At 40.9% G+C, this 22,500-nt stretch overlaps 1 protein-coding gene across 6 annotated transcripts in view; it reads right to left on the minus strand.

Moving 5' to 3' along the window:
• ttll7 (tubulin tyrosine ligase-like family, member 7) overlaps nt 1–22,500 on the minus strand; it is a 68,099-nt gene that overhangs the window by 18,704 nt on the left and 26,895 nt on the right. For all 6 annotated transcript variants that reach the window (XM_032525847.1, XM_032525851.1, XM_032525850.1 and 3 more), the window contains exons 10-15: nt 15,938–16,032; nt 13,735–13,882; nt 12,074–12,147; nt 9,247–9,382; nt 3,887–3,973; nt 953–1,175 (exon numbers count right to left, since the gene is read on the minus strand). In XM_032525847.1, coding sequence (XP_032381738.1) covers nt 953–1,175; nt 3,887–3,973; nt 9,247–9,382; nt 12,074–12,147; nt 13,735–13,882; nt 15,938–16,032 — 763 coding nt within the window. The remainder of the gene's footprint in view (nt 1–952; nt 1,176–3,886; nt 3,974–9,246; nt 9,383–12,073; nt 12,148–13,734; nt 13,883–15,937; nt 16,033–22,500) is intronic.

Consider the following 22,500-nt stretch of genomic DNA (forward strand, 5'->3'; position numbering starts at 1 on the left):
TCGCACATGCGCAGTAGCTAGGTAAGGACTACTACCCAGTCAGAAGGAGATTGCCATTAGGATTGCCAAGCTAGCAGCTAGGCGAGCATTATGACGTGTTTCAAAGTGACACATGTTTGTCTTGGAAATAAAGGCTGGACTACCATAGAGCTGTTTGAAGCAGTTTGTGAACAATGTTTTGTTGAAGATGGTAAGTGTGTTTGGGATGGACTTTGGGCATTTTCACTTTGTAAACCTTTTACATAACAAAAAAGATATACAACACAGTACAGGAAAGGGAAAATCCATAACATCTGTAATCTAGCCCCTGCTGTCTCACACCATTACAACCTGCACCACACTAAAGCTGGAGACTGTGTGTGTGTGTGTGTGTGTGCACAGTAGGCACTGATCAAAGCAAAACTCTCACCATATGTATTTAAAAAGGTGTGTGTGCATGTATATGGAAATGTGTACTGTACAACTATGCATATTTTTCAAACTGTATAACCGTGAAAAGAGTACCATACTGGAGTGTATGTCATGTGCTTGTTAGCATCACAGCATCAATTACAATTTCCTTATGCATCATTATATACAGTACATTCCCGCTCGCTGTCTCTCCTGCCTGCACTTAGTTCAATCTATCATAGTCAGATAAGATGGAAATGGACACGAAACAGAAATATTAAAAATGTGTTTATGTGTAGGTGTCTGACTGCACATTTACATAATCTGAAAAGCAAATTAGCTAGCCGTTGTAATCAGGTGGAAGGTTTTAGCTAAAGACAAAGAAATTAACAAACAGGGCAGGAGGAAAGAGAACAATCAAAATGAGGAGAAAGCAAGCAAAACATAAAAACAAAGAAAGCAAACAAAACAAGAAAAAGAGATTGTAGGTAACAAGGTCCTTGTTAAACCCCCACGCCCTGGCTTCCTTATGAAGACACTTTTATACATTCTGCTGCTTTACCTGAGCGCTCAGCCAAGTTCTTCTCCTTGCTCTCCCCAAGGTCATAGGAAACTTTCTTCTCCCTCTTCTCTCCATCTCCTCCTCCTCCGGCTTTCCTCTCCTCTACTTCTTCGTCTGATGAGGAGCAGGAGTCATCACCACTGCTGCCGCTGGTGAAATCGGCCAGGTAGTCCGGTCGTTGACGCCTTGGTGTCTGACTGGATTCTGGCATGGCGGTCATGGGCTGGCGGGGACAAACACAAACACATAAATATGCATGAGACATACAGCGGATAGATCCATATATTATACAGTATGTCCTAGGGCTGAACGATATTGTGTTTTAGTATCGACATTGCGATGTGCGCATGCGCAATAGTCACATCGCAGGACGTTGCAATGTTGATGCTAATCCCTTTTTGCTGCTTGATAGAAAAGTAAACTTTCACCGTTCTGCTTTTAATGATTATTACCGTCCGACCCTTCCCTTTTAAGACAGGTAGCCATGTGGGCAACATGTGTATGTGACATTAGTCCGACCGGGTTTATTGTTACGGGAAGTGAGGCTCTCCGCTTGTAGAAAAGTACCGTAGGCAGCAGCTGCCGCTGACACAGTGATGCGCATAGTTTTTGATGGGTGAAGCAACAGCAGTTAGTTTTTTTCCAATATTGTGCAGGCCTAGGATATCCATATATTAGGTGGATTTGTGCACACATATGCAGACGAAACAGTCATGATCATACACATCATGTTCTTTCTCTTCCTCACACGTATATATACTTTTATCTTCATGGGAACTTTTTACTAACTGCATTCACTTCGTAGCCCTACTCAATCCAAAATGACCTCATTTTTTATAAAACGTCATCCTTTCAAAGGTCTAAACTCAAACAGCATCTCACAAGGACATAAGTACATGAGTAAACACAAACACACACACACACACACACTTATATATAAAAACATTGAGATGTTGTCAACCTCCCTCAGCCTCTCCTCACCCTCAGCAACATTACCATCTGTCACTGAGAGACCTAGTGGTGACACGGCGAGCCCATGTGTGTGTGTTTGCTTGAAGGCTCATTATACACAGATATACAATTATACATGCATTACTTTTTAAGCCTGGCTGTAACAATGAACAGGAACAGGAGTGCCATTGTACATTACACAAATTTGAGCTGATTGATTGAGAATGTAAATTTTAATTTAAAGTACAAGTTTCAAAGTTTCTTTAAGTATTAAATGCTTAACATATCTGTGTAAATGACACACGAAAATGTAAGTGTAACTGTGATGCTTTACTTCTGAAACTCTGGTTGCATCTCGTCTTTAATGTTTATTTTGACGATAAACAAAACGTGAAATCATGATCTGTATAAGAGATGTAAAACTTTTTATTTATTTTTTTTTTAGTAAAGAGTTCATTAAGTTAAGTCTTGTCTATTTCACATCCTGGTAGGGGACACGCTTAGCATTAATATAGCATTTATACATCTGTTATTCAGCGGTTAGCTCGGGCAGTGCTGTCAGGCCACCCAAATTTATGGGCAGGAAGTGATCACAAGGCTTACACAGTCACCGCTGGGTAGCAGTGCGGGTGAGTGATAGAGGAGGATAGAAACAGAGAGAGATTAAATACATGAGAGGAGAATAAAAGGGAAGATGGGAACATTAGATTGATGGGGAGAGAAATAAAGAGGAGGACAAGGTGAATCTTAGTATGGGAGTGGAGAGAAACAGAGAGGAGGCTTTGAATAGACTGGGCCAACGGAAATGAGCACAGAGAGAGAGAAAAGGAGACAGGAACAGACGGCAGATAAACACTGGAGAGCAAGACAAAGAGAGGGCCAGACACTGAACAGATGAAGAGAGAGAGAGGGAGAAGGTTTGGATGAGTGAGAGTGGCTGACTAAAATCACACTAAATGGTGAGGTGAGGAGAAAGGTGCAGGCAGAGGCCAACACCAGAATGAACAAATGTAATCTTGTCCATATACTCAGAAAGATAGGAGTGAAAAACAATAAAAAAAAAAAAAAACTAAATAAGAGGGAAAAGAGCAAAGAAACCTAAAGGCACTTGCTAGCTCTTCCCCCATTTTATTTTCTACCTTCCTTGCTCCCTAGCACTCGTCCTCTGCGTCTGAACATATCCTCAGCAATAATAAACCAAACCAGCCCTTCCTTCCTTAAAATCCTCAGTCCTCTTTTCTAGTTTTCCAACACTCGCTGGTTCCGTTTCACCAGATGGCTTGCAAGCGCTACACCCAAAGGAGTGAATATCCATCACAGCTCTTTCTTTCACTGCTCTCAATGTCTCTCACAGCATACTCGGCAACATCGAAACTGATGGGGTCCAAATTAATTTGGACAACAGTGATTGTGTCTGAACAAGTCCTTATTTCAGCTAAGGCCTCTCTAATGCAGCGCTGAACTGCCCTGTCGAGTCCCTAACTCACTCTTTGAGTGTTCCAGCTAATTTAGTCCTTGAGTGAGGGATGGATTTAGATGCAATGAGAGAGAGAGAGAGAGAGAAAAGGGATGGAGGTGAAGGGAGAGGAGGGAAGCAAGGTGATGGAGGGAGTAATGTGCTGTCGTGGGAAATTGAGGGGGCGTATAGGTGTATGTGAGAGAGGGAGAGAGCAAAAGAGAGAGAGACGGAAAGAACGAAAGATAGCACAGAGAGAGCGACAGAGACAGCCTGACAGCTGTCCCCTAGGGGTGTTAGGTCTTTTCTTTGGGCCTTTTTATGATTCTTTTCTTTCTCGCCTAAACCTGCTACCCCCTTCTTTATTTTTTTGAATCACGTCCTATATGCTTTCTGTGGGCATCTGCCTACCTGCCTCTCCCCTCCCTCTCTCTTTCTCTCTCCCTGACACTCTTCTTTGCACTTTTTCTTAGTTCCCAAGAGGCTATGGCCCTTATTCTCCCTACCTCTTTCTCACTCTCACCCACCTTAGGGCCTCGTTGCCTGGAGGATTTGCCCATCAGCTTCTCGTCGTCCAGTTCACATTGCTCTAGCAGATCCAAGATGTCTTCCTCCTACACCCCAACACATATCAAAAACAAAAGGTAAATTAGAATATGCTAGAGGTGATAATTTATGTTACATCAGGGAACATACAGTATCAAACATGAGCAAAGACTAAAAGAGTAGTTGAATCTTGATGATACACTGATAAGGAATAATTCAATTTCTCATATCTGTAATAACTTTTAAGTCAAAACGAGGTGTAAGAAAATAAGAAACTTCAATAATTAAAAAGGGGGGGGGGAGGATGAAAAAGTTTGACTTCACAGGCATATGCATCTTATCTAGGGATTAGAAAAAAGACCCTGGCTGAACATGCATTGCTATTTGGCAGCGCTCATAGAGCCTGAATTTGGAAAAGGCAGCGTCATGGCCGTGGCCAATATGCTGGGGCCTTGTCCACTTGGCCGTAGTTGAAATGCAAGCAAAGGTGATTAATGTTGCTTCACGGCCGGGACATAAAAAGCTCCCACTTGACGCTCAAATACAGATAAAAAGTATTTGTTTTCTCTCAGATTAGCCATCAAGCTGTTTTCTGGGGTCTGTGAAAAGGACACAGTACCTCTGGCTCTCTGTGTTGTGCATGAACATTTGTATGCGTACACATACAGTTAGTGTACAGTGGCATACTTCCAAGTCTGAAAGTCTTATAGTACACGTACATGGGCTCAAAAACATTTTTTGTCTTTTTCTAAATTTTTCTTTTCTGTTGTGTGTCTTTTTAGTTTATATATACCTGTTTATGTGACTATACAATTGTTTATGTGTGTGTGATGGTGTGGGCACTTGTATATGTGTCAGCCTGAACAGGGTTGGGAAGAACTTTTCCTTGTTGTAGCCTGATCAAACAGTTTGGGTAGTATTCAGTAATGTGGCTTGTGTTGAAAAATATGAACAGTATGTCTTCCGTCTCCTGCAGTATTCGTCCCCGAGAGTGCAGTTGCTAATATGTCTCGGGGGACCCCCTGCAGGTATAAGAAAAAAAGTGTTACAAAAAACATATTGTGCCCAGCCATTTATTATTCATTATAGAATAGGATGCTGTAACATAGTATGCAGTAAATTGATTGTATAAGACCTAACAACCAAACTTTGAAATGTTTATGTTGATTAAACCTGATAATTAAGTACTTTGCCTTGCTTTAAAGAATGTATTTAGAAATGACAGGCAAAATTACTAGGCCCACATAATATGGAGCTGCTTGTTACAGTACCTTGCTATTGCCAACGATCTCTGCACATGTCAGCTCATAAACTTTGGGAATACAAAGTACTTTTTTGGCACTGGAGGACCAAGTGTGTCTTGTCCAGCAAACCTTTGTATTTTTATCCATTTATGTTAAAACAGCAGTAATTTATTTCTTTTGCTGGCAGCTTCTACCTTGACATTCTCTTACTCTCTCATATTTCTTGGCTGTTTGACAGATGACGCTGTCTCGTCCATTTCTAGGGTTAGGAATTTACTTCTTACATCGTAAAGAAAAAAGAAAAAAAACACATGTCTCTGAGCCAGAAGAAAACTTCTGTACTGTAGGTAAAACTGAGATTATTCTTTTAGAGGACAAAAAAAACCTCAGGAATCCTCTCATTTCTCCTTCAAAGCAAGAATTGGCTTTGTGGAGATAGGATCGACTCTATCCACTCCCATTGTTCAGCTTAAAAACATGTTCCAATTTTAAAAAGATTCTTATATAACAAACTGCAGCTGTAAAAAAGAAAAGAAAAAAAAAGCAGTTTTCTACACTAATTACGTAGGTGGCATGTGTTACAAGAGGAGGCACTATTACTTTGGTTGCCTGTAGATGGTGCACATCTTCAGTTTTGAATTGCTACTGTTACATAATTTGCCTGTAGGTGGCGTTGGTTGGACTGGAACGTCAGCTTCAAATGTGGTGCATTGGTAGCCTGGCTCCGTACTTCTGCTCAATTTTTGCTTTCCTTCAGGTCACCGTCTGGGTTTGCGGTATATTCTTGGGTTTTCTCCGGCCAAATCTTTGGCAATCCAAACAGCGAACTGAAGGAGAAGCTGATAACGATGACGTTGAGGTTGTGCACTAGTTTGAGTTGTAGTTCCATAATGGCAGCGGAGAAAGATGCGAGCAAAGCCATTTAGACCGTTGTGGCAACGCTGCCGAATATCCAGAAGTTAAAGCACAAGCAAGAACAATCTTTACTGAGTTTTGTTGGTGACCATGATGTTGTAGCTTTCCTCCCCTTGGTGTTTAGGAAAAGTTTATTTTCCAACTTGTTCCGTTAGTGGTAAAGGAGTTAGCTACGGCGAACGCTAGCAATGCTAAGCCTACGTCACAACCAAATGTTAGCAGTTGGTTGTTTGCAGATCCACAGTGGCTCTGGGCAGAGCCAATAGTTTTAAATTTCAGAGTACCACTTCAAGGAAGTTAACACTTGTCAATGGAGAGTGGCAAGTCTCTCTGTACAAATGAAATATACGAGAGTCTGGTAGGACCAGGCTAGTGTATTGGATAATACTGGCTGGTCTTGGTTTTCGGTGCTTCACAACAGTAATGTGTTGTTTTATCTCCATCATAAACTCCAGTTGAAAATCAATTTAAAGGTATTTACTGTTTTTAAAAGACACTTCTTCTCCACACTCTTACAAATCTTTATATCCTTCTGCTTAATGTACATTTCCAGAGCTTGCAGACCACTTTGATAGGAACTTGACTGACTGTAAAGTGCTCCCACACACTTGTGTGCTTCTGTTCTTTTAATATACTGGCAGAGCGCTACAGGCCGGCTGAGCATGCACCTGCTCAACAATATTTCTTTGTTTTCAGTATGCATGTGACAAAAATGGAGGAATGGGAATACATCAGCTGAAAACCCGAGATAACATAGATAGCTGACAACAAAACTAACAATTTGATGCATACCTGTCATCCTAACTGTAATGGAAGTGGTGAGAAGGGTGATTCAAACCCTGTTGAAACCAGTGTAACCCGTGGGTGTGTAGTCTGTTGCACAGCAATGAAGCCAGGCTGTGCAGTGCATCACCATGTTATCACTAGGATTACAGCACGTTTTATTTATTTTGATAGTGTGACAATCCATGACATTTTTCAATTTATGGCCCAGAGAAGCCCACAAAGGCAGCAAACACTAGTCAGGTACAATGTCCGTCAGACTTGACAGATATGTTAAAGGATTGCTGGTAAACAACCTTTGGCCTCTTGCAACAGGTAAAACTAGCCAAACAGGTAATGCACTTCAGTTAATGACTTATGAACCACAACAAGGTTATAGACCAAAGCAATGTGACTGGAGCACAACATTAAAGGCTTGGGTTAATCATAAGAGCATCAATTGATATGTTTAGGCTGAAACCTACAGTTAACGGTTAGGTTTAGGTAAACATTAGAGATGTCTGGTATTAAAAGTTTTGCGCTAATGCTAACATTAGCTAGCTAATTTCCTAACAAGTTAAAAGAAACTGTGCTTTGTGAGCAGATAAAAGTTAAAGGCAAAACAAGTACTGGTACTTGAACAGGCAACTTGAACTACTTGAATTGGCAACAATAGCACTCAAACTCATGCAGGCTATAAATACAGTGTTTGAGATTAATGGAATGACACAAAAGCAAAACTGAGGGCCACCAACAAACTACCTGGTGAAATCAAGACATTTAACTCAAATCACATTTTATTCTTCCCTGGTATGCTAAATATATCGTATTAAAATTCAGAAACATCCTTACTATTTCCAAGATCTCTCAGAAGTAATTATTATAGAATGTCCCTTAATGAGGACAGACCAGTTGTTACTCACGATTATGTTATTAGATAGCAAACTCTAGAGCGTCCTTTGTTCAGATTACCTCTCCCCCTTCCTACTTTGAACAAGATCCATATCTCTTTGTGTTGACTGAATTAAACTAACCTCGGCCTGCTGTGCGACTCTGTTTGATCTGTGATTGACATCTCTATTAAAAATATCTGCAGATTTCCCTCTTAAAACGACACAATAACTTTCTGAAAAACATACAGCAAGGGGCTAGATGTTGTTGAGGTAGGTTAGTTTCTGCAAAAGCTGCAATAGTTGCATATGAAATCCCCTCCTAATGCTTTCAAATGAATTTCTAATGTCAATACTACTGTCAAAAATATCCATATTCAGTACTGAATATGGAAATAGTAGTTATTTTTCAGATACCAAAAGCAGTACATTTTCTGTGGGTTGTAATATCCCACAATGCCTTACTCTGTCTTTTTGATGAATTGATTAGTTCTTTCTGAATACATAATCAGAATTCAAAACAGAAAATGTCCTCTGTTGCTAATTCTTTTGTACTTGACTTAACTCATCCAAAGTGTGTTTGTAATAGAAGTCTGTGACAACAATTTCACAAAAAAACAAAAATGACAAAAAGACTAACAGCATCTAACTGTCTTTTCACTTTACTATGACTATATTTCTCATCACCATTTAAACACTACACATTCCCTCTCTCCTCCTGTCTCCAGTATAGTTGTGTGGTACAGAAATCAACTTCTCTTTTTTGCAAAGTCTCTACATACCTTTACCTTCAAGGTTTAGCTGAAGCTACATTCCTCCTGGAACAGAGAGGCCTTGGCATGTATATGCTGTAATGACTTCTACTCTTGCACAAACATGTATACGTCTTAGAGCATGGCCAAACAAGTTTGTGTGTGCAATGCATGTGGGTGTTTATCCTCATATATATGTTATAATGTGTAGTCCCGAATCTTAATGAATAAATAATTAACCTGTAGGGAAGTACATTCAAATACGTGGGCAGCAACTGTAATCAACTCTGAAGCTTTTTCACAACTAACTTAGACGGAAAGAAAGAGATAAGACAGGAAGATACAGAACGAGGACAGGGGAAACTGAAGAGAGACTTTGTTTTGAGGGATTTGATTTGCTTTTAAAAGCTCATGTACAGTACACTGTATAATAAATATTTGTAGAGAGATGGAGTGAATGACAGTTGGAAAGCGAGGCAGATAGAGAAGAAGAAGGACATTCTGTCAGACTTTCTAACAAATCTGAAGGACTGCAGCACACTTTCTGCATTATTTGCACATCCTTACTTGTCTCGGTGGGCAGAATCTTGATAGAAATGTGTGTGTGTGTGTCTCTTTTCTTTGGCATTTGCCTGTCCACAAGTGTCTGTATATTGTGGGTCTCTGCAGGTTTGTGTGTGTGTGTGTGTGTGTGTGTGTGTGTGTGTGTGTGTGTGTGTGTGTGTGTGTGTGTGTGTGTGTGTGAGTGCGTCTGACAATCCGCCACTGACGTACGTGCCTTCATTCGTTTCAGAGGATTATTCATTTCCTTTTGAAGTGAGGCAGCTCGCCCGGCGAGGAAGGTCTGAAAGGCGGCCGAGAGTAGGCTTTCATACTTCTCCAACAGCAGCTTGTCGTCTGGGGGGTAAATACGCCTGTAGGCCGCAAAGACACCAAGAGAAGAAGAGTGAGGAGTGGACAAAGAAAGGTGAAGGAGGGTCATCAGTACAGGGAAAAAGGGGGTGAGAGAAGAAATTATAAAATAGAAGAAAAAGGAAAAACAGGTTGGGTCCACAAAGAAGCGGGTGGGAGTTATAGGGTAGAGAGAACGAAAGAGAAGAGTTGTATTCAGCAAAAGAAGGGAATGAAGTGAGAAGAGGAGCAGTGACAGAATTGGGAAGGAGGGAGCCGTAACGGATAAAAGCCAGAAAAAGACAAAAGGTAAGAAAAGTGTGGAGCAAGAGAGACACAGAGAGGTCGAGGCACAGCAGGTGAGAGTGGTAGATGGATGGTAAAGAGAGCACGCACGAGGGGAAACACAGGCGGGGAGAATTATAAGTATTTCAATGAGAGGTGTGAAATGATGGCGAGACAAAAGAAAGGTGAGTGTCAGGATCGAGTGAGCAAAGAGAAAAGACAGACAGAAAGAAAGCAGCATTAATGGAGATCTTGAGTCAAGAAACTATACAAACTTCAATCCAGTCTTTTTACATGCGTAATGCATTACAGTGAGGCACAACTGCTTCCCCCACACACACACACACACACTCTCTCTCTATTGAGATGTGCACTTAAACATTTGTCGCTGTCTTCACTAATGTGCCTATTTACACCTTTTGCAAACTTCTGCTTAGTTTTAACAGTGCTCAGTGTTTATGTTAGGCCTAAAGGGATTAGGGAAATGTATAAACCACTGCCTGGTTATCCTCATAATACATCTCCGAACTGGCTTTTTGAATCAACAGTGAGTTAAAGTAAAGACCTCATTTTTTAAACGCAAAGATATAATTCATGTTTTATGTAGCAGCATTACATTTTCTATCAGCTTCTAAATATTGGTTACTACTAAGCTATTCACACATATGAGCACCTGAGTTGTAGATTTTAGTGAAAGTTCAATGCCAAGTAAAGATTAACAACCATTACCATTAAAACTTTTACTGCACCCCATCTGCTATTTAACTTTATTCAGAGATGCTGTTCTGGGTACATATTTTCTATACTGTTGAGAAGTTGACCCAATTCTATGCAGTTCTTTAGCTACCGCAGTTCAAATCAAACAACTACTTATTGTTGAGAGACCTGAGATGAATCAATCACTGCATTACCTTCTCTTGAGAGAGAAAAATATGGGAAAAAACATATCTTCATAAACTGAATTTAACTGATATTATATGAAAACAGCCAGAACTTGTCAATCCCCAAAGAGCAACATAAATCACTTGACTGAAAAGCAGAAGGTCAACACTTTAATAGTGGGTTAGGGGTAGGTTGGGTTAGGGTTGTTAACTGCTCCCTCTTTTAGGCACTTTCCATCTCTGAACATATGGACATTTTATTTGAGGGTTACCTTGCAATATTCTTTAAATATAATTTTAATGCTAAAGCTTATTTTCCTCTAACATGTTTTCAATTGGGCTATGAAAAAACACAATATCATCATTACATCAGTTTAAACTACCTTTTGTTTTGGTCAACAGTTTCTCTCAAGCCTCCCTATTCCAACTGTGTAATGAACAACTACAATGGCATCAACAAGCTGGGTTTCCCGCTGATGCCACAGGGTCCTCGCTTGTCTGTAAGTGATGCAAGTTTCATCTAATAGCCAAATGTAAGTAAGTTCATTACCCGAACTCATAATGAGAGGCAATGTGTTAATCAGACTCCAGTGCTGCGCCGGGACACCATTTGAATGCTAAGAGGTCTTTATTAGGGGTGCTCCAGACAGACCTCAGCCTGATTGATTGACTGTCTGGCTGCGTGTCTGAAAACAGGAAGGAGGTGACAGCACTTCATGCAAGCTGGGATCAGTATTCTGTCTAGTCATTCAGTCAAGTGAGTCAAGAAGTCACTTACACTTGGGAAGACAGCAAGCAGGGTGTGTGTGTGTGTGTGTGTGTGTGTGTGTGTGTGTGTGTGTGTGTGCGCGTGCGTGCGTGCGTGCGTGCGTGCGTGCGTGCGTGCGTGCGTGCGTGCGTGCGTGCGTGCGTGCAAGAATTAAAGAAAGAGAGAGAAAGAAAATCAATTACACCTGAAAATGTGAATGTGTGTACATGTTGGATAAAGAGATATAGGCAGGGAGAGAAACTGAAGGAGTGAAAGAGCGTCAACAATTTGCAAGGGATGGGTGGCAAATCAAAACTTGGTGTTGCTGAGTCATGCTCTAAAGTGGACCTCCTTCATCTGTGAGGTAACTATTAAAAATTGACACGCTCAATGCCTTCCAAAGTCCCAGCTGGAGTTAGAGGAGAAAAGAGGTATTGGGAGATGGAGAATGGCTGGCAAAAGTGTACATGCTAATTTGAATTTCCAAAACGCTAAATACATTGTGAATAGAGGATAGTAACAATTTGAACCTCGACATTAAACACAACCTCGGATTTCCTTTCTCCATTAGTATTTTAAATATTCTCTCAGTCTTAATTTTTCCTCCTCACACTCTTTAAACATCATGTGTTCTCTTTTGTTTGTTCTTTCTTCAGTATTATTCAGTAGCATTATTTACTCTCCTGAGAGTGTAGCACTCTGTAGATGACCCCATAAATGTAAGCGGAGCTGGTATTTGGTAGTGGGTGGAGTTCCTGTAAAGAAAGCCCCATCTCCCTGGGTGTTTGCCTCTTTCTTACCTGTAGTTCCCCAGATGTTGCTTTTCATGCTCATCCCTGGAGATCTGCTTGCGGACCTGTGCCAGTCGCTCTTTCTAGAAATAGGAGAAAACAAGAAAAATGACTAAGTCTCTCAGGCGAAAGTCACTGCCACCCTCAATTTATCTTCTATTAAGAATGGAGAAAGAATAAAGTCTTAAAAATGAGAAGGCAAGAGGGGAGAAAGATGAGGAAAACGTAGTCTCACCCAACAATGCCTCATAATTAAAAAGCATTTTTCCATCTAACCTCTTATTGATAAGTGAAGATGGTATAATTGTGGAGCTCAGTTGGCCAATTTAGCATAAAGCAGAGAGTAGGGGTTCACTCCAATACTGCCACTGCAGTATCATTAAGCTCTGAGCGATATGTGCCTTCAATAGACCTGAACCTGGTCTTGCTCTTATGCCATAACAGCACTCAAACATGAGGTAGTCCCCTTTTTGAAATCTCTACCTCTGCTCCATCCTATTCCCACTGATTACTGCCGTGGCTGATCAAAACGCTACTCAAAGAGGACGGGAGGCATTAAGTACTAGTAGCTGCCACTTTTCCCCAAATATATATATGAGAAAAGCTCCCCCGACTCCTTCATTTCAAGGGGAAAATAATTAAATGGTATGCTTAACTCAGAAAACTTTGACTCTGACATAAAGTAAGTAGTAAGTGAAACTGAGTTACTGCTCAGGCTTTTCTTCTCGTTTCAATGCTGAGAAAAGGGCATAGCACAAACACATGTATTGTTTGTTTGTTTACTGAAGTGAACACGTCCTTTCAAAATAATAATTTCAAATTTCTTACTATCTGATTGAAGGATGGTTTTGAACGTCTGGGTAGAGAAATTAATAAGTTTCGCTTCAAACTCCTTTGCCCAATGTGAGTCAAGTGCAGATGTGAGTTGCGAATGCGTCCCTTTGCGACAATGACGCGGCGACGCAGCGACACGTACACGCTTTAAACTTTAAACTTTAAATGAGGTTCAGTATGTTTTCCTGCAGTTTTTGGAGTCTTGTGGAGTAAACATGCATGAGGGGTCATGGGAGTGAAGTCCATAACCAGTTGTTTCTCTATAAAAACTGTACTTGCTGCCTCCTAATTTGTCTGAAATCTTTCTTTCTCTGCTTTATGTACCCATAGACAAGTACAAGTACAAGATGAACTTATTGATGTATTGTTTGTACTTTATTTTCAATAGAGCTTTGAGCTATTGAGGGTCATTGAGGAGGCCATTGGGATTGGGGCAAAAATCAAGAGGGGAAAGAAAAGTTTTTTATTTTATGGATTTCACAAATTTCCGATTGACACAGACACGCCCACCTTGCTTGCAGCCAGATCCAAATCCCTTGTCGTTATGCCAGTAAACCGTTTAAATCTGAGCATGTGCAACTCACATCTTCACTCAACTCAAATCGGGTAGTAACCTCATAGTCAAGATGCATCACATGGCGCAAGTGCTGAGCATTCCAGATGCTGCACTGCAGTTGGTCAGTTGCCAAAGAATTGTAGTTTTGCTCGGCTGATTGCAGGTGGGAATATGTGTAACTGTATAAATGTGAAGCACAGTCTTACTCAGCACACTTTTCGTTGTTAATAATAAGGTTTCAATCAAATGATATAGTTTTTTTAATTTATTTGTGCCTTACCAGCTCTTCCCTCCTACGCTCCAGTGTGTGACGTTGTTTCTCCCAGTCTGAGGAAGCAGATGACAGTTTCTTCATAGAGCCGTGTCCATAGAGCCGTCGCTGAGCCTCTGCCTTTTGCTGGGCCAGGTTGCGTTTCTTATCACTGGCTCTGGATCAACATAGAACAAGTAGAGTCAAAAGGGAAGGAAAAGAGTATAGCACCATTCAAGTACATTATCAAAGAATACAAATTGTTGCAGTGTATTTTGGAGGTATGTGGCATGTGCGACTCCCAACAAAGATGGAACAGAAGTGAGATGCCTCACTCTGTAGCTAAAACAGAGAGCTCAACAAAGAGCAACTGTGTGCACTATGTGTAGTACAACAGAAATATGGTGTTTTTTTGTTAATTAAACCATGTAAACCTATTCTGGCACAACCTGAAAATAATAATAATATGAGCACTTTAAACCATTTAAGCGCTCTTTCCCTTTCTCATTTCTTTATCGTAGCCGCATACTGTAATAGTTTTTTCAGCATATACAAGACTTGTTTTATCACTACATACATCTCCGTTAAGAACCGATGTTATCTGCAGACAAAGGTTTTCATGAATGTTGTAAACAATGATGAAATATTGACAGCATGCAGGTTTAATCCCTTTACATTTTCACATCATTCTGGTAGTTAAAAAAATCCCTCACAAAACATTCAACAGATCAGTAATAAAAATATAGCCGAGACACAAACAAAGTGACAACCACAGGATGAACAGGACCAGACAGTTATTTCTGAACAAGTGGTCCATTGCGGTCTGGAGAAAGGGCAATTCATTTTAGTCAATCGCTGGCCCTTTAAATTGGATATTGAGTGCTGTTGGGGGGCTGAGGTTTATCAATGTCCATGCCCGGCCGGGTCTGAATTGATCCCACGTTGATACAGTTGGCGTTGTGAGTAGAGTAGAGAGCCGACCCTACCTCTACACACCACCAACCCCTCCCTTTTGGGAAGCAAAGCCATTACTATATAAGGAAAAAGTGAGCAAAGTAGAACAAAGCCCTCATTCACTCCAGCATGAACATAAGCAGTTTGTCCAGTGGGAAGAGCTCCCCGCCGCCTTTCAAGGCTCTTATGATTTATTTGTCATGAAATGATCAAATCTCCCCTTTTAATCTGTGGGAACACAGCAAACAACAGCCATGAAACAAATCATTTTGATAAGAGATTTGCTTGTGTTGACTGAAGCTGAGCGGGAGGATGGAGTGAGTTTTTATGTGGGATAGCTGCACCATACTTGCCCAAACTAGATCTATGGTGCTGCATGTAATTGATCCTTTGATTGGTGTGTGTGTGTGTGTGTGTGTGTGTGTGTGTGTGTGTGTGTGTTGCAGTTGTGCATGTGTGTACCTAGTAAATTGAGACTATATTTAGAGCAGTAAGAGGGGCAAGCACAAAGAGAGAATGAGAAAAAGAGAGCAGAGATCCAGAGGTCTGGTGTACGATGATCAATCAGTGGACAGGCTCACTGTAGCCTGGGGACAGAAAAGCATGCCAGCAAAAAAACACACACACACACACACACACACCCCCCCCCCATACTACATATACAAAACATTACACAACAAGAATGGCAGTATGTGTAACCTAAACAGTCACACAAATACAACCGCAAAGCAAAGTAATAATGTGACACAGGAAGCTAATGTAAATATACCGAGCTAGGTAAACAATGTAGACTCAGAAATACAGATAGCAGAACATGCTGTTATCCTGTTCCTATCACCCACACACACACACACACACACACACACACACACACACACACACACACACACATACACACACACAATGTGTCTAATTGAAGGGTGCACACAGTAGAAGCATAGCTCTGTACATTGGCCATTATCTGTCTTTGTATACACCACTGTACCAATATACACATTAACAAGAAGAGCATTTTTTTGTCCACAGCTCAAACCTTTTAGTTTTAGACTAATGTGCCGTGAATTGTGCCGTGCATCAAAGTAATTCCAAAGTTGCCAATAAAGAAACTGAAAAAATTGATTGAAATCTTAAACATTTATAGCCCTGTAAAGCAAAATTTGACGTGAGCTTTGTGTGCCTTCGTTCATGAAGCTTAATGGGCCCCTAGATGCAATTTATACGTGTCTTTCTGCAAGCATGTGTGCATGTGTGTGTCACTGTCTGTGGTGAAGAACAGTACCGAATGTTGAGGAGTTTAAGAGCATTGAGCAGCACCCCTTTTTTCACGTCATAATCAATCTTCTGATCGGTCCCAAAGCTCGGAGCTCGATTGATCTGCCAGAGAGGAGAGAAGAGGAGAGAAACAGTCAAAGAATATTCTTTTTTTTTTTTTTCCTACTTCATCTATTTTTTTTCTTTCTTCTCAGTTCAGCAGACAGAAATGCAACGCATTTACAGTAGTAGATTTAGGGCATCTTCGGAACAAAAGAGATCGGTTTTCACAAGAAGGAGAGAAGAGGAGAGAAAGAGATGGAAAGAGAGGGAAAGGGATAGTTTTTTTCACTTTGAAGGACACTTTGGAACTCTTAGCCTTTGCCTGGCCATAAATCCTGTATGATACTGATGTGTGTGCATACGAAGAGCATATGTGTGTATGAGTACAGGAACAGATTGTGTAGGTTAAACTGTCACTAGATTAGTGACTGTTTCCTTTTCAGCCAACCACAGCGAGCAGTCAATGACTCTGTAACTTAAGTGTGCCAGGCACTGCAAGACCTATCTGTACCACTGCCACCAATAATCTCTTTGTGAGCATCAATGAATAACTAGCACTCAGCTCAATCCCATCATATACAATCAAGTGCGCTCAGAGAGTCAACTGAGCGGCAACAGAATAAGCCACCTGTGATTTGAGGTACAAAAGCCAGTATCACCTAGGGAAAAATTCAAGAGCAACTTACCATTCTTAACAGAACAATTTCCAGCACCAGTGCATGGTATTCAGATATCAGTTATTATACCTGACACAATAAATCATTTCTACCCTTTAACTCTTTGTTATGTCCCTTCTGTCTCTCTGCCACGGTAAAAAAAAAGAGATTGTTTGAGACAACAAAAAGGACCAACAAATGGAGAGAGGTTCAGAGGGAGGGTGAATGAACTGGCAATCGTGATTGGAATGGTGTCTTCCTATGAGGTGACTTCAAATGACAACGCAACAGATGACCACCGAAAGGCTGGCTCGGTGAATAAACCTTGATTGTTGAGATAAGTCAGGTCTACTCCTAATGTCATTTTTTCACGCGGGAACACCAGTATGGTGGGTAACGTGTGATGTCATTAGAAGTTTTCTTACCGTCAAAAAATATGTATTCTTTTTAATTAAAACATTTATGTCATTATTGTTCAAAATATGTATGGAAAATGTATACTGTACAGTTTACAAAGACACAGGGGTCATTATCGGGTGGAAACAAACCATTGTTAACTTAGCCACACTGAATGAAACATGCCGTCTGTCACATTTTAGTCTGTGGAGCTGACTACTCACGTACTATGACCCAACATGGCTGTATCTTTAAATCAATGACTATTTTGAATTAAGATAAAAATCACTGCTAATGGTGTTGGAAGTGTAGCTGGAAATCTATCCTTCCCAGTAGCCTTAATCTGCAGTCGGAGTGAGAATTTGTGTCAGAAACATTATTCGTCCTCTTCCTAGCTTCCTTTAAGCAGTTAGATACAGTTAAAGTAATCAAAGCAGCCCGGCAGCCAATTACAAATTAAGATTTCTTTAATGGAGCAACACTGAGCCAATGAGGTTTTAGAGCACATTATGGATCCATTCTATCCACCAATCAGAATCTTGGGTTAAAAATAGTGAAAGAGACCAATGAGAAAACATGTTGGTGTGCAACATTAGGCCATTTTAAACCATACAGATATTTGGGCTGAAAATCGGCAACAAAACCTGAAAGCTCTTTACAGAGATGTGCGAAGCGTCTTAAAGGTTGCGGGGGTAACACTGAGAACTCTGTACCTCTTTTTCTTCCCTTCTGCTGAACTAGCCATTACTAATCCTGACACAAATATGCTTACTGCTGTATGGCAGGTTTGGGAACAATGCTGTAAGATATTATTTACATCACAACCAAGCTCCAAGAAACTGAGCTAGCAAGAGCATTGGCTGTGTTGCCAGCGGTGGGGCAGGTAGCCCAAAAATAGATTGGAAACTACTGAAAGATTGTCCATTTGGATCACAAGAAGAAAAAAAAAAGCAAACATAAATCTGGGAAGACTTAAGTAAACTGTTAAAAATAAGTAATACAAATTAAAGCTGTTACCTACATCAACGGCTACTCCTAAATTATCCCTCAGTCAGACACCTAAACCCAAAACTCCCTTGATACCAAAATGGTTTTACAAGGAGGAACTGATCAAAGGTGAAGAGCATGCAAAGGTATGAAAAAATATCCCAAACTGTAGCTGTCTATGTTAACCTGAAGCAAATGTATAAACGTTTCAGAGCATAGATGCACAAATACCACAAGTGAGCTACTAAATCTGTTTCAACATGACATAAGTTTGTGTAGATGCGGCTTCATAGGTGTGTGCTCGCACCCACATGTGCGTTTTTCTACGCAGCGGCCATTTATCAGAAGGAGGGGGGTGGGGGATGAATGTCTTCCAGTGCAAAGAGGAAAAAAAGGAACAGGGACACGATCCAACTCTTTCACTCAATAGATTGAAGTCTACAATACATTGCACTGTGTGCTGAGAAGGACAGAGCTCCACTTCAATCTACAGTACCTTACCTAAGGAAACAGCACAAAGGAAAAAGAGGGACGAGGTCTGTTTTCATTTAAAGCACTCCCTGATATGACAGTCACAATGAAAAGAGTATGGCTTTAGAGTGCCGTAGCCTATAGGTAACAGCCAGACTGGCAGTGATCCTGGCGACGGTTGTCTTGTTACTTGTCTTCATTTCTTAGTTTGATTTTTGGTGTCAAGCTGTCACAGAGTAGACTGGCATTGCAGCACTCACTGTCTCTCTTTGCTCTCCCTCAATCTTTTGTCTCTCCCCTTCTTTTTTCCATCTTCGCCTGTCACCCTCTTCTTCTGGTTTGTTTCTCTCCGCACTGGTCATTACCTCTCTTATTCATTTCTTTCTCTGTGTTTCTGTGTTCTCCTTTCCCTCTCTAGCAGAGGAAGTTGAACCAGTCTGGTCCTAATGAACCCCTGCAGGCTCCCAAAACCCCCACTCTGATTTCCTTAAGTGACTCTGGCAGGGTTTTAAAGGAGCCCTCGCTTGCTCCAAGAAACATTCAATGAAAATGTCAGATGAAAAGACAAGAATGTCCTTTTTACTCATGTTCTGATTTGGTTCTGCATCAGCATTGTATCAATGAAGCCCAAATTTGCATGCAGGAAAAGAACATATCGGTCTGTAATTTTTCACAGGACAGGTTTATTTTCATCTGATCACCCAGGTAAGCAAACAAAGATCGAGGGTGAGCTGTAAATCATTAACATACACTGTACAGGACATGTAACTCTTTGATTTCCTGCACCTGTAGGTGTAGGTCTGAGACAAATAAGTAGTGTTTATGAAGGCAAATAAAGCATATGGTAGGGTAGTTTGAATTGTCTATGAACTGCAGGCCTGTCTACTGATGTTTATTGCAGGCCCTAAAGTACAACCAGAGAGGTAGAAGTGCAACTAGCAAATTTAATATTTCTTATTTGATTTCATATAGTTTATTAATTTTCAAGTGGGGAGTTGGGTCTTTACCCTCTGGTTTGAATGCCGGGTCAGTCTCATAATGTCTGGCCCCTGTGGGGTGTATTGCTCAAGGATAAGTAATGGCCATACAGCAAAATCAAATCCTAACAATATCATTATAATTAACATAGCCTTGGGTCATTTTGCCCAACTAGAGATATTAACTAAATCCCAGTTCATACTATAGAATGAAAAAGGCTCAGATTCCAACTCTGTCTAACAATTCGTTGTTATCATTTCAATTATGAATAAACCCAGTACAAACAAAATCCTTACAATTATCATATGACTCACATTGTTGGAAATGTAGTGGCATCAAACAGTTTGTGTCTGTGGCTTGTGATGTGTCACACCGACCCTAATAACATAGCAACACCAATGGATCAACAACAATCAGCTGCTTTCTTTCCACAACAAATTGCTTCCCCCCCTTTCGACATCTATTCTGTGTCTGGAATACTCGTCAAACAAGTGCAAGGGCTGCATCGTGATTAATCAGTTCAGAAAAACGACCCCTTCTTATTATTCCTGGCAAAGTGTAAACAACCCTTGCTTTGACAAGCCTCCCATTCTGCCCCGCACACTCGAGGGTATCGGCACAGTTCAACCGCTGTCAGAATGGAGTGTTTGTTGCTGCACAATGGTGGAATGAGAAAGCGAGGCGGAGAGGGAGAGCATGAGTAGCAGAGCGACAGAAAGACAGACAGCTGGCCGCCATGTTAAGTCGCTCTCTTGTTTCAGCCGTCTTATCAATCACTGTTTTGTTCTTTTTGTGGTGTTTTTAGTGGTCCAGTCAGACACAGAGAAATTCTAGCTGAGCAAGCTGAGCTGCTGGTAAAGGTCCTGGGAATGAGCGGGCCAACGCTTAGCTTTGCCACAAGTCAGCCTGAACCTGGCTGGCTGGCTGGCTGGCTGGCTGGCTGTCTGGCAGGGTCCAGGGAGTGCTGCTTTTTTTCCTTATTTATATATATATATATATAATTTTTGATTTTTTTTAAAGACACACAGAGATACAATCTGACACAGCCACATAAAAGCAAAAAGTGCTCCGGGTGTACAAAAAGGTAGAAGTGGACATAGTTATGCCGCCACACACACAAACATGCGTGAATATATCAACAAAACAAACCTCAGGTCTGAGACTGTCAGTCATAAATAGTATATATTTCGTCCTTTCCATCACTGACACACTACTCAACCACACACACTACAGTTCCATATGTCACTCATAAACATGCAATATATTTCCCTGCATGCACACAAATATAGACACACACACACACACACACACACACACACACACACACACGGTTGCTGATGCTGCCATACATGCCTGATGATAAATGACTAAATGTTGTGGGGTGTTTTGAACTGCCCCACATACAAGGCCTGTGCGCTTCTAATTTGATACTTATTCCATGAAATAGTCATGTTGGGGGAAAATGGATGTGGATAGAGACAGACAGTCCCATACATCATTCTAATTATTCTTTAATAAACCTCTTATAAGCCAAAGAGTGGCTTGTAGGTAACTACTGCCACCTAGAGTTCACAGAGAGAAAGGCGCCCCCACAGAGCTAAGGAAGACATCCATGGACACTTAAATAAGAATGAATCCCACTAAGTGCCAAAGACTAATCAAAGGCAAAAGGAGAATGAAAGGTGGAAGGGTGCAAGAGACTCTAAAAGATAACTGAGTACATCAAACTGTATGTATTCTTCTCTTTCATCATTTTTCACCCAAGAAAATGTAATCATAAGGGGATGAAAATTATTTGGAGAGCACAGGTAGCAAGAAAATTCCCCCTTAATCACCCTGAATACATAATAATGTTCAACTCGACTGTTGTAGGGGTTAGAAAACACTTCTGTAATTTCCGGAGGAAATTTTTGAAAGGCAGGCTAACCTCTAAATCCTTCTTCTAAAACTCAGAGGAAAACAGCTACACTTTGAAAGGCTACTCTTTACACTTTTATGGAAAGCTATAGGAATGTAAAATTTGCACAGATGAAATAGAATTTAAATTAAGAGTTTTCAGGCACTGTTTTTTCCAAACAAGAAATTAACAGTATTTTCAGTAGTTGTAATTCATTTGCAATCTCTGTGTGTTTGGGATGTGAGAGAAAAATATCCTTTATTTGTCCTTAAATAGGTGTATGTGTTTGTTTCTATGTGTATGTCTGTAGTGTGGCATCTGTTTACACTTGCCAGCGCAGATTGTTCCTCACAAACACATATACCCAAACACACCTACACACACACACACCTACACACACACACCTACACACACACACACACACACACACACACACACACACACACACACACACACACACACACACGCACACTTGCACTCAAAAGAAAAGGAAGTCTGGATTATGTTGACTCTGAGGGATGGATAGGCAAACCAAACTCATCTTGAAACAATCGGGGACAGAGCACAGAAAGAGAGGAAAGCTGCAGGAAGTGGTAAAGGGAGGGAGAGGTGGGGTAAAGAACCACCACCCTTAGGGGAGAAGTCCAGCTGCAGTCTGTTGGTCTGTTGTCATAATGCCCATTCACACACACAAACACACTGAGACACAAACAAACCAGTGCTACGGTTGACCTAACCATGCCCGCCTCATTAGCTGCCAATCACTCTGCACAAGCCGCCCTGAACAGGGGGGCAAGAGGGGAAGAAAGGAAAAGAGATGGATGAGAAGATGGTTGTTAAGTTTCAAGCCATCAATAATCAAGCTGCCTAAGCTCTTGTGTCCAATGCCATCTCAATACTGAACTTTTACAGACAGAATGCCATGAAAGTTAGCAAACAAGTTTCTTCCTTCTCTCTTTTATTCCGTTATATACTGAATTGGTCTGTTTTTGTGTTTTTGTGTTTTAAGCAGGGTTCCTCCATGTCCCTCCGACTGGATAAAAAGACGGGCTGTGTGCTTGAATTGTTTTGGTAGGCAGATCAGAATGCTACACAAACACACACACACACACACACACACACACACACACACACACACACACA

Source organism: Etheostoma spectabile, chromosome 9 (assembly GCF_008692095.1).
Source record: "Etheostoma spectabile isolate EspeVRDwgs_2016 chromosome 9, UIUC_Espe_1.0, whole genome shotgun sequence".
In the NCBI taxonomy this organism is placed as follows: domain Eukaryota; kingdom Metazoa; phylum Chordata; class Actinopteri; order Perciformes; family Percidae; genus Etheostoma; species Etheostoma spectabile.